The following is a 14,038-nucleotide window of genomic DNA, read 5'->3' on the forward strand; positions in this document are numbered from 1 at the left end:
GGAGCAGAAAGAAATCGTCTCCTTCGTTGGCGATATGATAATCTTCTGGTGGTTTGAGGTCCTCGGCACCTTAACGCCTTCATTTTTCCAAAGGTACAACATGAAAACTTCTGAAATTTGCGTTTGAATGTGGCCACAGCCGCATTAAAAATATGCAGCATATCATATCTGAGCTCAGTCTAAGCTCCATGAGGCAATTTTGCACCTAACAGCTCCAAATGGTGGTGAACAGATAGCTGTCTTTTGAGGCCCTCTGTGAATTTAAATCAAATTTTCTTCTTTAACAACTTTTTTATCTCAGCTTTTGAGCCGTTTCTATCAGTTCTTCTGCCTCATTCGGGCAACACGAAACACTGGAGATGATTAGAAGCCAGTTTTTGGGAGTTGAACTGATACGATGCATGTTTTCAGTTTCCAGGAAAGCTTTGACTTTGGCTGTGTTCGAAACCGCATACTACATACTAAAAACTACATACTAAATACTACATACGACATACTACATACTGCATACTGCATTCTGAATACTAAAAACTACATACTAAATACTACATACGACATACTACATACTGCATACTGCATACTACATACTACATACTACATACTGCATACTACATACTACATACTGCATACTGCATACTACATACTACATACTACATACTACATACTGCATACTACATACTTCCATACTGCATACTAAATACTACATACTACATACTGCATACTAAATACTACATACTGCATACTCATCGATCAGACAGTATGCAGAGCGTTTACCCACAATGCATTTCGCTCCTACCCGAGCCGAAATCAGCCGGCCTGAAGCTGATTTCCCTTAAGCTCTAAACTCTGTAAACTTTAGCAACATTTGAAACATTTTCAGGCGAGAAAGTAGTCGTTTAGATCCCCAACGTGTTGAAAACCTGACAAAATACCGGCTGTTTACAATTTTGTTCCCACGAATTCGGCGCTACTAAAGCTAGCCGCAGTGAGCAACGCACTTCCTGTTATTTTCACAAAATAAAATACCCGTTGCCTTTTATCATAGGGAAAGCCATTACCATACAATTGGTGCTTTTGTTTTGAAAACAGGAAGTGAACCTACCCTCGTTGTAGCTAGCTTGAAACTGCCGTTTTGACAGGAAATGACGATCGGCGACGTCACGTTACGTTGCATCTTGGGTAGTTTGAGTATGAGTAATAACCTCATGATGCATACCCAACATTTCAGAGAATCTAGTATGCATCCTATGGACTGAAGACAAGTTTCAGTGCAATCTGTTGGTTTCTTTAACTAGGAAATTGTTTTTGAATTGGCTCTATATGAACGAATTGGATTATTTTATAAATAATTATGATTACAATAACTTGAATTCCAATTGGCCTGAATTGGACATTATTATTTAAGTGCCTTGAGATGACATTTGTTGTATTTGGCGCTATATAAATAAAAATGAATCTAGTATGCATCCGGGAACTTCTTGCATACTAACTCAGAAAGTTAGTATGAGTAGTAGGAGAAGTATGCGGTTTCGAACACAGCCGTTATGTTTTTCACAGAAAAAAGGTCGACAGTCGGCCATTTTCTTTTTTTAGCTGAGGAAAACTTGATAGTCCCAACATTTTGGCGAATCTAGTATGCATTCGGGAACTTCTCGCTTACTCAAACTCGCATACTAACTCAAAAAGTTAGTATGAGTAGTAGGAGAAGTTTGCGGTTTCGAACACTGTTTTCTTTTCTCAGCTACGGTGCACACGGGTCTTCAATCGCACCCTGCTGCTGCTCCTCGATGCCCCGGGCGAACAGCCGGATCAGCTGCCGCTGGACGCTGTGGAGACAAAGCGTGCACACACACACACACACACACACACACGATGCATCATTTAACCTGAATAACAAACCATCAGCTTAATGACTGCGATCATTTCAGTGAGACTTTACAGTCCGTGTGGCAGATATAAAAGCAGTGGAACAGCACTCCAGTGAGCAGAGTTGACAGTCAGACTTTAAAATGATAGAGTTGGTGGTGTTTAAAGCTCCTTTAGTGAGTCACTGTACCAGATGTTAGAATACAGCTGGATTAGGAGTGTGGACAAAAAGAAGCAGCTATCAGGGAAATGGTCCATTGCTGTGGTGTTTTATTACAGCCTTTTTTATATGCTGTATGACATCTGCATTTTTACGGTTTGTTACTGTTGTTTACTCGGTCTTAAACGACAGTTAATACAAGAGTTTATTTTCAGAAAGTTATTCACACACGAAACAAGGAAACGAAGCTTTATAACCAAGCTGTGTGTTTGGGTTTTGGAATAAGAGACTCGTGGGACTTGGTTTAAACTTTCGGTTCGTCGTCTTTCGTCCTTTTTCCAAAACGTATAGCTCCCACCTCCCACTCTCTCCTTCTTACTTTCCGTTTCGCCCGAGCTATTCCCATTAATTATCCGAACGGCGCCCAGCTTGGCTCAGTCCGAGAACGATTAGTGGCGAGGAAGAGGCAATAAATGGACGGACTTCTGCTTTAATTAAAGGGGAGTAGCCTTTTAACATGGGGAGGGCCGTTAAATTAGCGACATTACAGCGCCATGCATCATTGGCCAAGTACAATGGAGCGTGAAATAAACGATGCATCAAGCTGTGCCACATCGCCTGTGCAGAGATCTGATAGTGAAAGCTGAAGTGTGGACAGGACCAGAATAATGAGGGAGCCAATTCCATGGCGTTGCCAAGGTTGTGTGGCGGGGAACGGTGAAAAGAGCCTCCTGACCGGCGTCTGTTGGACGGCAGCAGCTTTAATGACACTGTTGTTCCCGTTCTGTCTGGACACACAGTGTGACTTCCTTATTACCAGCCAATACGACTCATAAAGACAATTTATATCTCTTTCTCTTTCATTAACAGTTTACACACGAATGAGGGCAGCTTGACTGGGATTTGGCTGTGTTAGCATACACTTTACTGCTTTTAGAGCAGCAGTTTGCTCAGACTAACACGGTTAAATGCGTTTTAAAAGTCCGGTTTTTAATAATTCACATTATAAATATATACATCTGTTTACTGGCATCATTTAAACACAGATCAGGGATAGTTGATCTTCTTAAAAATGAGGAATGAGGAAAATAAACCACTTATTTGTGCATCTAACGTCTTGTAATCCAGTATTTTGTTCTGGTAATTATTGAATTGATCACTCAAATACACCCGAGTGGCATTTCCCCACTTGCTTGCTTCGATTAAGGGTTTTATTAATGTTACAACTTTACTAAAATTTGATGCAAATGAGGTTTTATACCCCTAAAAATCCGTTATTTGCGTTCATACCTGGAACACTGGAATAATCCAGGTTCACACGTGCTCAGTTTTGAGGACATTTTACACTCAAAAGCTATTTTTTTTCAATCATGAACCAGAAAAATCTGTCAGAAAGAAAAGAAAAATGATGAAATAAGATCAATAAATCTGAACTGCTCTGTAAAAACCTTAAAACTAGGACTCTGTGTTGAAAACACAAATGATGGATTATCTAAATAAATGATGTGTGCGCTCATTTCCATGAATGTCAAGCAGACACAATGTAGTAAGAATAAACAGCTTACTGTACATTTTGTAAGTTTTTGTTCCCAAAAAAGACTTGAAGAGGACGTAAAGTTGCCTCATATTTAATAAACGGGGGGCCACAGCATGCAAATTTACAATGTTATCGACTATTTTCCACGAGTTTACCATCGTTGTTTGGCGTGAGAGCATCGTGTCAACAAATGTTTGTCTGAATGTTCTTCAGACGCTTCACTGTGAATGAAAAATGAGTAAAAGTGTGGGTTTGTACTGCAGCGCACTGATACCGAGCTGTCAGGCACACAGAACATAATCTGTTTCCACTAAGCTCTGAGACACGAAACATTCGGGGCATTTTAAACTAAGATTACAGCTTAATATCCCAAAAGAAAGTCTTCACTGTGAATATCCAGCCGTGGTGATGTGAGAGGCATGAGCTCTGAGTGTGTTTCAGTGCGTCTTCCGTTACATTGCTGCAATTCAAAGCCATTTGTCCTCATCTATGCAGTGAGGGATTCGGTCTGTCTTTGTTGCACAAAAATGCTCCTATTTCACAACCAAAGCTCTGTTTTCAGTGAAAAGCATTGAAAAAGTCAAATAAACGGGCAAAATATTCACCAATGGACACATTTTATCGTCTTTTAGAGCGTTGGCTTCCCAAGTTGGTGAGTTTTTGACGTCTAAGTTTTGACTTTTAGCTTCCGGTTGGGTGTCCAACAGTACATCGAACAGCTCACAATTCCCCGTCTCACCTGACTTGAATGGCGGTGTGTTGTAGTATCTCCCCGTCGCAGACCCAGCTGCTGTGGGGGCGTGTCTGTGCAGAGCAGATGGGACTGAAGCCCGCCTTCTTTGGACCTTCGCTCAGGTCATCCAGCGAAACCAGCTCACGGTGCAGTGGTTGGAAATGAAACTTCTTCACTCGATGGACCTCCACAAACGGGTGGTCAAACTGAGGAAGGAAAGCAGAGGAGGTTGGATGGATGGATGGATGGATGGATCTGATTCTGCGTCTCTTTGTTAGGAGTTTCAAACACTTGAGGCTTCGTCCAGCCAGGTTTTCATCCAATAATTGGTTCATTTTCAAGTTATTATAGAGTAAAATGAAAGAAGAAGTGATGGGAATTACAACAGTGCTTCTCAGGCAGAATAATCTGATCCCAACCCCCCCAACCTTGGATGGTTTGCCTTTCTTTTCATAGCGCCTCTGAGCTAGCCCTCGTCTTCTCCAGCCTGAGATGAAGCAGCAGAACTTATAGCCGCTTTCGAACAGAGAAGTTCTAAGAACGGTCCACCGCGAATTTCGTTCTATGAACTGTTTCATTTTGCATTCACACATGAGTCGGGGACCTCGACGTGACAGTGACGAGTTACTCACCAACAAAACAAAACCCGCGAAAAGTAAGGAGAGAAGAAAACTTCGTAGCTGCAACGGTAGTTTTTAAAAATGGCCACAAGAAGTGGAACTCTGGCAAGTGGCGTAGCTACCAACCACCAAACCCCTACAGCAGATGTGTTCCTATGGAACCCAGAAAAGACCCAGCTGAGGAGAAGGAGCTGAAAGGGTTACAGGAACTGAGGGCCGTGGTCCCTAGTTCCTGTAGAAAGCACGAAAAAAAAGGGCCCTATTCCTGAAAAGGTTACAGGAACTGAGGGCTGTGGTCCCTAGTTCCTGTATGTCCAAATGCACGAAATAAGACGGCCCTATTCCTGAAAAGGTTATAGGATCTGAAAAGGTTCCTACAGTGGGAATGCGCCTCATGTCCTGACTTTAGGAGACTTCTCCTCTTAAAGGGAGGGAAGAATCAATCTGATCCTTTGGAGGCTGCATCGTTTCTCATTAATGAGGGGGGGCCTTTGTTCTTCTTTTTAAACATTTGTAATTAACCAAAGTCTTTGCCACTCCACGTGATAGTGATCAAATGTAGCGTAGGTTTAATATGAGAGGGGGAGAGAGTAAACAGTGTCTGAATCCATGAAGCCAGTTCCTTCTGTACAGGGAGGCAAACAGCTGCTGCTAATTTAATCAAAATGATGCCATATTAGATAGTAAATAATATGATAACGCTCTTCAGAAACTTCAAATGCTCCAATCATTTTGCTTTAAATTGATGTTGGGGACATGATTTCTTTTTGTGCAAACAGGCTGATCAAAAGCTTCAGACCAAAGCCTCAAATTGAACTAAAAGTGCCATTCAGAATCAGTTTAGCTATGCTTGATGCGAGCGTTTCCAGGAGGCTGATGGGATTTATATCAGGGGAACACGCAGCCTTGTCCCGTTGGACGGCCCAGCCATCACCATGAGACGAAGGACCAAAAAAGGACTTAAAAAACAGATTTTAGTGCAGATTTAGGACTTTTTGAGGCTAAACTTTTGATCAGCCTGTTTGAGTTGAAATCAAGTTTTGTTGGGTTTTAAATATAAATATAAGCAAACATCCAGCTTTATGTTTTTCTTCTTCGTTTTGCATTTTGAAGCTCTTAAAACCTGGTTACGATCCACCGCTGCAACATTTAAATACGGCTTAGTTTCCCCTGGTCTTCAGATTTAGTTCAGGAGTGTTTATCATAGCATCTTTTACCTTTTAATTTGATTATATATTTACTTTGAGGCTTTCTAAAAGTTTATTCTTCTGAACTTTAGTGAGGATTTTTGTCCTTTAAGGAACAAAACATAAATTATGGCCAAAATTAAAAAAATTTAGAGCAACTTTTTTCAAATCAAATCAAATTTATTTGTATAGCACATTTCACGTACAAAACAATTCAAAGTGCTTTACATAAAATAAAAGCATTGCAGCAGGGAGTGCAAGAAGCATTAAAAATACATAAAAGAATATAAAGAGAAACAAATTAAATAATTTAAATTAATTTAAAAACAAGCACCAGTCCAGATAAATTAAAAGATTTCGTGCAGATTTCATGAGAAGGATACAGTTGGTGCCTGATGTTGGACTGAATTACTTTTATCTTAACAGATTATAACAAATCTACATGGAAAAAGTAACGCTGTTCGCTAATTCATGGTTCTTCTCGGAGTGATTTTCATTGTTACGTTAAATAAGACTAAAAAAGACTAAAAAAGCTTTAGAGCTGCCACCTAGTGGCCATCATTGGTATTGCATTTAAGGTCCTTTTTGGTGTGACTTGTTTCTATCTTTTACACGGTATAAATAGGATTCCGTTGATAGTAGAACAAACCTTTACGCTCTTTGTACACAATGATCCTGTTGGGCTCTTATTTATTACTCATTTATGGTAAAGAAAAAGGGCAACAAACAGGTTTTTAAAAACAGTAACCGAGGTGAAATGGAGGAGGGGAGGTGAGAAGGGGCAGGTTAGACAGCAGGAGGGTGCACAAAAAGTACATTAACCACAAAAAAGTGCAGAGAAGAAGAAAGAGAGATGAAAGAAATGATATTGCCAGAATTCCCTTTGATCTTTCTCAGCGTTGCAGAAAGGTTTCGACTCTGCCCTCTGCACTATTTTCTCAAACTTCACGGGGTGCCGCTCTCTCTCTGCTCTCTCTCCTTTTCCTGCTTTTTTCTTCTCTTTCCTCACCCCCTCTCCCCTTCTCGTCCTCTCTCTCATCCTGAGAGCGGAGTGACAGCCATTTATTTCACATCAGGCCCGCTTTATGACTGCGGCCGCTTTGCATTCATGCCGGACGGTCTGCCTAAGAGGCTTTCTGACAAGGCCATGAATACACTTAGTGGCTTTTCGCTCCTTGTCTCCCTCCGCTTGGTTGAACCGAGATGCTGATATTAACCCAACTTTGATACAAAGTCCCAACTCACACCGACTCATATGACTACTTGTCTATCTTTCTGTGATTCTGTGACGCAAGCAAAGCAGCGAGGACACCCTGAAGCCCGCGCCACGCCATAGGTACCGAAATCTTTAATTATCATGCAATCAGAGGAGTTAACGAGTCGTAATCTTTTCCAGGAGAGAGATCTGACAAAGTCTACAAGCCATGCTAGCTGCGAGGCTGCACTTAAGCATGCTACCATGAACAAAAGAACATGTCCAATCTATATGCAAATGCTTACTGAGTTTAATGTTTGCAAAGCAGAGGCGATCGTGTGACAGAAGGTGTAAAGATCCATCAGTGCTGACTCTGAACCATCTGAAATATCAGAATGCTGCAGCCGTGATGGAGACGTTTCCTGTCCTGAAGGTGGATGAACTTTAAAAGAAGTTCCTTAATGTCGTGATACAACACAAAGCCTCGTTTAGCATCCACTCTGTGAGCATTTCATCATTAAAAACTAGGGCTGGGCGAGTTAACTCATTATTGTCGCGTTAAATATATTATTGCGCATTAACGCAGTTTTTTTTTTACATTTTTTATTATTTTTTGGGGCTTTTGTGCCTTTAATGGAAAGGAAAGTTCAGAGAGACAGGAAGCAGGGGGCAGAGAGAGGGGGAACGACATGCAGCACCCCTGTTTTATTATTTGTTTTATTATTGTAAAAGTCTGTTGCTCACAGGCTTTTATTTTGTTAAAGTCTGTTGCTCACAGGCTTTTATTTTGTAAAAGTCTGTTGCTCACAGGCTTTTATTTTGTAAAAGTCTGTTGCTGTCTGCTGTGGAACCGGAAAAGAAAGTAATCGGCGGATCCACCAAACATGGAGAAGGGTACGGAACTTTTACTCGGCCATTTTCATGTTAAAGTTCTTCCAGACGGCGGAGTCGACAGAACCAAAGTCATCTGTAAACACTGCCAAGTTGAATTGTCTTCTCAGCGTAGTAGTTCCAGTCTAAAATATCACTTAAAGGCAAAACACACAACTGATAGCAGCAAGTCATTCAAGGAAACAGACAGTGGAGCGAGGCTTCTACATAAAAACTACAGAAAGATGCTGACGTTAAAAGTGTGTTTGCACAACAAATGTTATGGCACTTTCATTCATATGGCAGCACATTTAAAATAAAACTAAATGCTAAAAGCTATACGCTACTTTTGGATTCATTTTTGGATTCTGCGGACAAATGCGATTAATGGTGATTAATCAGGGAAATCATGTGATTAATTAGATTAAACATTTTAATCGTCGCCCAGTCTTATTAAAAACGATACTGACACGAATCTTTCGAACATTTCCGAGAGAAAATGCAAATATTTTTTTAGATTTTGTGGCTTGTTTAAAACGTATAACTCAGTTTAGCACGTTAGCTTTTCAGCTAACTCAGCTCAGCTTTTGTTGATATATTCATAAATCAAAACTCTGGAGTTTTCAAGTTATTTGAATCTTTTTTTTAGTTCCACGAACTTCTGTACTCAGGTTTGATGTCCACAGATGTTCTCAGATGATAACACCAAGCAAATGTGGTCATTTGATTGGTAAATTACCCAAACGAACATCTAGAAACATGCCTTATGTCAGGAGTTTCTCTGGGATATCAACAGTCTTTGCCTTTGATTTTTCAGAGGATTTTTTAACAGCTTTTGTCCAAATATTTACCTCTAATCAAAGCTTTGCTGTTAATATTTGGCCTTGTAATCCAAAAAGGATGCAGGATGTTGAAGTTAGAAGCACAATTTCCAAATTTAAATTTTTCACCAAGGCAGAAAGTGCTGACGAAACTTCCCGAGCTCCTTCCTGAGGTAATAATTACTAATCGCAGACTCTCCCTGCTGATCCCCGGGCCGTCCTGTGAGGGCATTAGTCTGGGTTCAGCCTGTTTTCCCACACAGCATATCCCTGATGCAGCGATTACCGGGGCCTCTCTGGATCAGCGTGGAGGTTATTTATGATACGTGGGAAGGCACGAGGGCTGAGGCATTTGAACTTAAGTGAACCGTGGTTAGGAAATTGAGCCGAGTCAGCAAAGGCAGGTGCTAGCACAGCAAGTGGGAAAACTCTGCCTTCTGCTCCCTCGATCACGGACTTAATGCGCTCCCAGTTCATCTGAGAAACTCGTGATGGTGAACAGGACATTTTGCAGCAAAGTGAGTGCGAGGGCTTTTCTTGTATTTAGAGATTTCCTCTCTTCTTTGAACAGAAAGCCTGTTTCAGTTGTATTTCTGCTAAATATGTTTTTAATTTTTTATATTTATTAATTATTTATTAATTATTTATTAATTATTTATTAATGAATTTATTTATATTGCATAATTGAACATAATATATAAACAGGAAAATATTACATCACAATAGGACAAAAGGTAGTTAAAAAAATAAAATATATTTCACCATTTTAAATGAGAGATCTGTAATCAAAATAAGTGGAAAAAAAAAAGGAAAATAAAAGAGCTCGAGGTATATGATTTAATTTAAATTATATTCTTCACATAATCTTCTTGTTTTGCTGGCTTTAGAATTTATACAATTTTCCAAAGATCCTAAATAGGATGAAAAGAGTGCTTTAAATACAATATAAGGTTTGGACGCTGGTGTGTAAATTTAGTACAATTAATATGAAATTTAGCAAATATTAATACAAGGTTGATAATATAAAATTTTCCTGGATTTCTTGTCTTGAAAGCTAAGACTTGAGACTTACTTGAGACTTGAAAGCTAAGACTTGGGACTTACTTGAGACTTGAAAGCTAAGACTTGAGACTTACTTGAGACTTGAAAGCTAAGACTTGGGACTTACTTGAGACTTGAAAGCTAAGACTTGGGACTTACTTTAGACTTGAAAGCTAAGACTTGGGACTTACTTGAGACTTGAAAGCTAAGACTTGAGACTTACTTGAGACTTGAAAGCTAAGACTTGAGACTTACTTGAGACTTGAAAGCTAAGACTTGAGACTTACTTGAGACTTGAAAGCTAAGACTTGGGACTTACTTGAGACTTGAAAGCTAAGACTTGGGACTTACTTGAGACTTGAAAGCTAAGACTTGGGACTTACTTGAGACTTGAAAGCTAAGACTTGGGACTTACTTGAGACTTGAAAGCTAAGACTTGGGACTTACTTGAGACTTGAAAGCTAAGACTTGAGACTTACTTGAGACTTGAAAGCTAAGACTTGGGACTTACTTGAGACTTGAAAGCTAAGACTTGAGACTTACTTGAGACTTGAAAGCTAAGACTTGGCACTTACTTGAGACTTGAAAGCTAAGACTTGAAAGCTAAGACTTGAGACTTGAAAGCTAAGACTTGAAAGCTAAGACTTGGGACTTACTTGAGACTTGAAAGCTAAGACTTGGCACTTACTTGAGACTTGAAAGCTAAGACTTGAGACTTACTTGAGACTTGAAAGCTAAGACTTGAGACTTACTTGAGACTTGAAAGCTAAGACTTGGGACTTACTTGAGACTTGAAAGCTAAGACTTGGCACTTACTTGAGACTTGAAAGCTAAGACTTGAGACTTACTTGAGACTTGAAAGCTAAGACTTGGGATTTACTTGAGACTTGAAAGCTAAGACTTGAGACTTACTTGAGACTTGAAAGCTAAGACTTGGGACTTACTTAAGACTTGAAAGCTAAGACTTGGGACTTACTTGAGACTTGAAAGCTAAGACTTGAGACTTACTTGAGACTTGAAAGCTAAGACTTGAGACTTACTTGAGACTTGAAAGCTAAGACTTGAGACTTGAAAGCTAAGACTTGGGACTTACTTGAGACTTGAAAGCTAAGACTTGAGACTTACTTGAGACTTGAAAGCTAAGACTTGAGACTTACTTGAGACTTGAAAGCTAAGACTTGAGACTTGAAAGCTAAGACTTGGGACTTACTTGAGACTTGAAAGCTAAGACTTGGGACTTACTTGAGACTTGAAAGCTAAGACTTGAGACTTACTTGAGACTTGAAAGCTAAGACTTGAGACTTGAAAGCTAAGACTTGGGACTTACTTGAGACTTGAAAGCTAAGACTTGAGACTTACTTGAGACTTGAAAGCTAAGACTTGAGACTTACTTGAGACTTGAAAGCTAAGACTTGAGACTTACTTGAGACTTGAAAGCTAAGACTTGAGACTTGAAAGCTAAGACTTGGGACTTACTTGAGACTTGAAAGCTAAGACTTGAGACTTACTTGAGACTTGAAAGCTAAGACTTGAGACTTACTTGAGACTTGAAAGCTAAGACTTGAGACTTACTTGAGACTTGAAAGCTAAGACTTGAGACTTACTTGAGACTTGAAAGCTAAGACTTGAGACTTACTTGAGACTTGAAAGCTAAGACTTGAGACTTGAAAGCTAAGACTTGGGACTTACTTGAGACTTGAAAGCTAAGACTTGGGACTTACTTGAGACTTGAAAGCTAAGACGTGGGACTTACTTGAGACTTGAAAGCTAAGACTTGAGACTTGAAAGCTAAGACTTGAGACTTACTTGAGACTTGAAAGCTAAGACTTGAGACTTGAAAGCTAAGACTTGAGACTTACTTGAGACTTGCACATGTGTGACTTGGTCCCATCTCTACTTATTATTAATAAAAAATTCCCTTGACAAGAGCCAAGTGTTCTCCCAATTTATGTCATCATAAACATTATTCCAATGTTTCTGTTAAATACGTACACCCCTACCTGGTCGTCTTTGTTGGTGTGTCGGAGAAGGTGTCTGAAGAAGTCCAGCTGGGAACACTTCCTGACCAGGATCAGGTCCGTGGTGCCATCGGCGAGGTGGGCGGAGGGCGACAGGCCCTTCGGGCTCCGGGGACACGCACAGCTCATGGTGGCCGCGTTTATGGCGATAAACTTCCCACCGACCACGTTCCAGCCACCGCTGCTCTCTGAAACGCAAGAGTGTGAACGCACCTGCCAGTTATTACAGGTGACAAGATGCTCGAGCGTAACGCCGTCTAAACCAACTGCACATTTCAGAAGAAGAAGAAGAAATATTACATACATGAGAAATTAAACGAGCCAAAGAATTTATTGGCAGCAACACAAGCCAAAAAAGTTGTGACAGAGGCAACAGAAATGCTCTGTAGTGACAGTAAGAGCACCTCTGAGAGGCAGAGTCTCTCAGAGGTAAAGATCGGTATGGGTTCGTAATAATTTAAAGAATTTGAAGATCTCCATTAGAAACAGGCATGATCCTGTCTGATCCTCACTTCCCAGATGTTTACAGATGTTGTTAAAAGAAGAGGGGAAACATGGCTGCCACCTGGTTCAAGATGAGCTCATAGCTCATCATGCTAGCTGAGCTTTATGAGATTTGCAAATCATTGGATTCTCTTTTTATTAAGGGCTGGGCGAGTTAACTCGTTAATTATTTAACGCCGATAAATATCTTAACACAGTTAACAAAATTATTTTTGGGGCGTTTGTGCCTTTAATGGAAAGTTCAGAGAGACAGGAAGCAGGGGGCAGAGAGAGGGGGAACAACACGCAGCACAGGGCCGTCCGATGCGGGAATCGAACCGGGCCAGCTGCAGCGAGGACTATAGCTTTTATTATTGTAAAAGTCTGTTGCTCACAGGCTTTTATTTTGTAAAAGTCTGCTGCTCACAGGCTTTTATTTTGTAAAAGTCTGCTGCTGTCTGCTGTGGAACAGGAAAAGAAAGTAATCGGCGGATCCACCAAACATGGAGAAGGGTACGGAACTTTTACTCGGCCATTTTCATTTTAAAGTTCTTCCAGACGGCGGAGTCGACAGAACCAAAGTCATCTGTAAACACTGCCAAGTTGAATTGTCTTCTCAGCGTAGTAGTTCCAGTCTAAAATATCACTTAAAGGCAAAACACACAACTGATAGCAGCAAGTCATTCAAGGAAACAGACAGTGGAGCGAGGCTTCTACATAAAAACTACAGAAAGATGCTGATGTTAAAAGTGTGTTTGCACAACAAATGTTATGGCACTTTCATTCATATGGCAGCACATTTAAAATAAAGCTAAATGCTAAAAGCTATACACTTCTTTTGGATTCATTTTTGGATTCTGCGTACAAATGCGATTAATCGTGATTAATCAGGGAAATCATGTGATTAATTAGATTAAACATTTTAATTGTTGCCCAGCCCTACTTTTTATGTAAACTTTTTGGGAGTTGTTTTCCTATATATATATATATATATATATAGATACACTCTCTGATTTACAGTGGTTAAATCTCTCAGCTCTCTTCTTGTGCATCACACAGTTTCTGCTGTAAAAAGAGCTCCCAGCTTGCAGGAACGTTGATGCACTCGCTGAAAACAGAATTAACGTTGATGTGCAGAGAGAGTTGTCAGCAAAACTCAGATTGTGCTGAGCAAGTTTTCACCTTTTTACCAACAAAAGCTTAACTCATTGGTTCTTAATTTAACTTTCCTTTAACCTCCAAGCTGTAATTCACTCTTAATGCTCGGGTCGAACGAGCCTTCAGCTGATACCTGCTGCCACACAGCAGCAGTCCTGTTCATTATGTTAAAGGGATAGTTCGCCTCTTCTGACATGAAGCTGTATGACATCCCATATCAGCAACATCATTTATGAACATCTTCTTACCCCCTGCTGCGTCCTGTGAGCAGAGTTCCAGCCTCGTTTTGGTGTTGATGAAGGTAGTCCGGCTAGTTGGCTGGGGTTTAAAAAATAAAGCGTTTTGCTTC

At 40.2% G+C, this 14,038-nt stretch overlaps 1 protein-coding gene across 1 annotated transcript in view; it reads right to left on the reverse strand.

Moving 5' to 3' along the window:
* Window positions 1–913: 913 nt before the first annotated feature.
* cerk (ceramide kinase) overlaps window positions 914–14,038 on the reverse strand; it is a 61,716-nt gene continuing 48,591 nt past the window's right edge. Inside the window, exons 11-13 of the mRNA XM_075471314.1 lie at window positions 12,031–12,236; window positions 4,303–4,502; window positions 914–1,826 (exon numbers count right to left, since the gene is read on the reverse strand). Of these exons, the coding sequence (XP_075327429.1) occupies window positions 1,742–1,826; window positions 4,303–4,502; window positions 12,031–12,236 (491 nt within the window). The 3' untranslated portion in view covers window positions 914–1,741. The remainder of the gene's footprint in view (window positions 1,827–4,302; window positions 4,503–12,030; window positions 12,237–14,038) is intronic.

Source organism: Odontesthes bonariensis, chromosome 8 (genome assembly GCF_027942865.1).
Source record: "Odontesthes bonariensis isolate fOdoBon6 chromosome 8, fOdoBon6.hap1, whole genome shotgun sequence".
NCBI classification, from domain to species: domain Eukaryota; kingdom Metazoa; phylum Chordata; class Actinopteri; order Atheriniformes; family Atherinopsidae; genus Odontesthes; species Odontesthes bonariensis.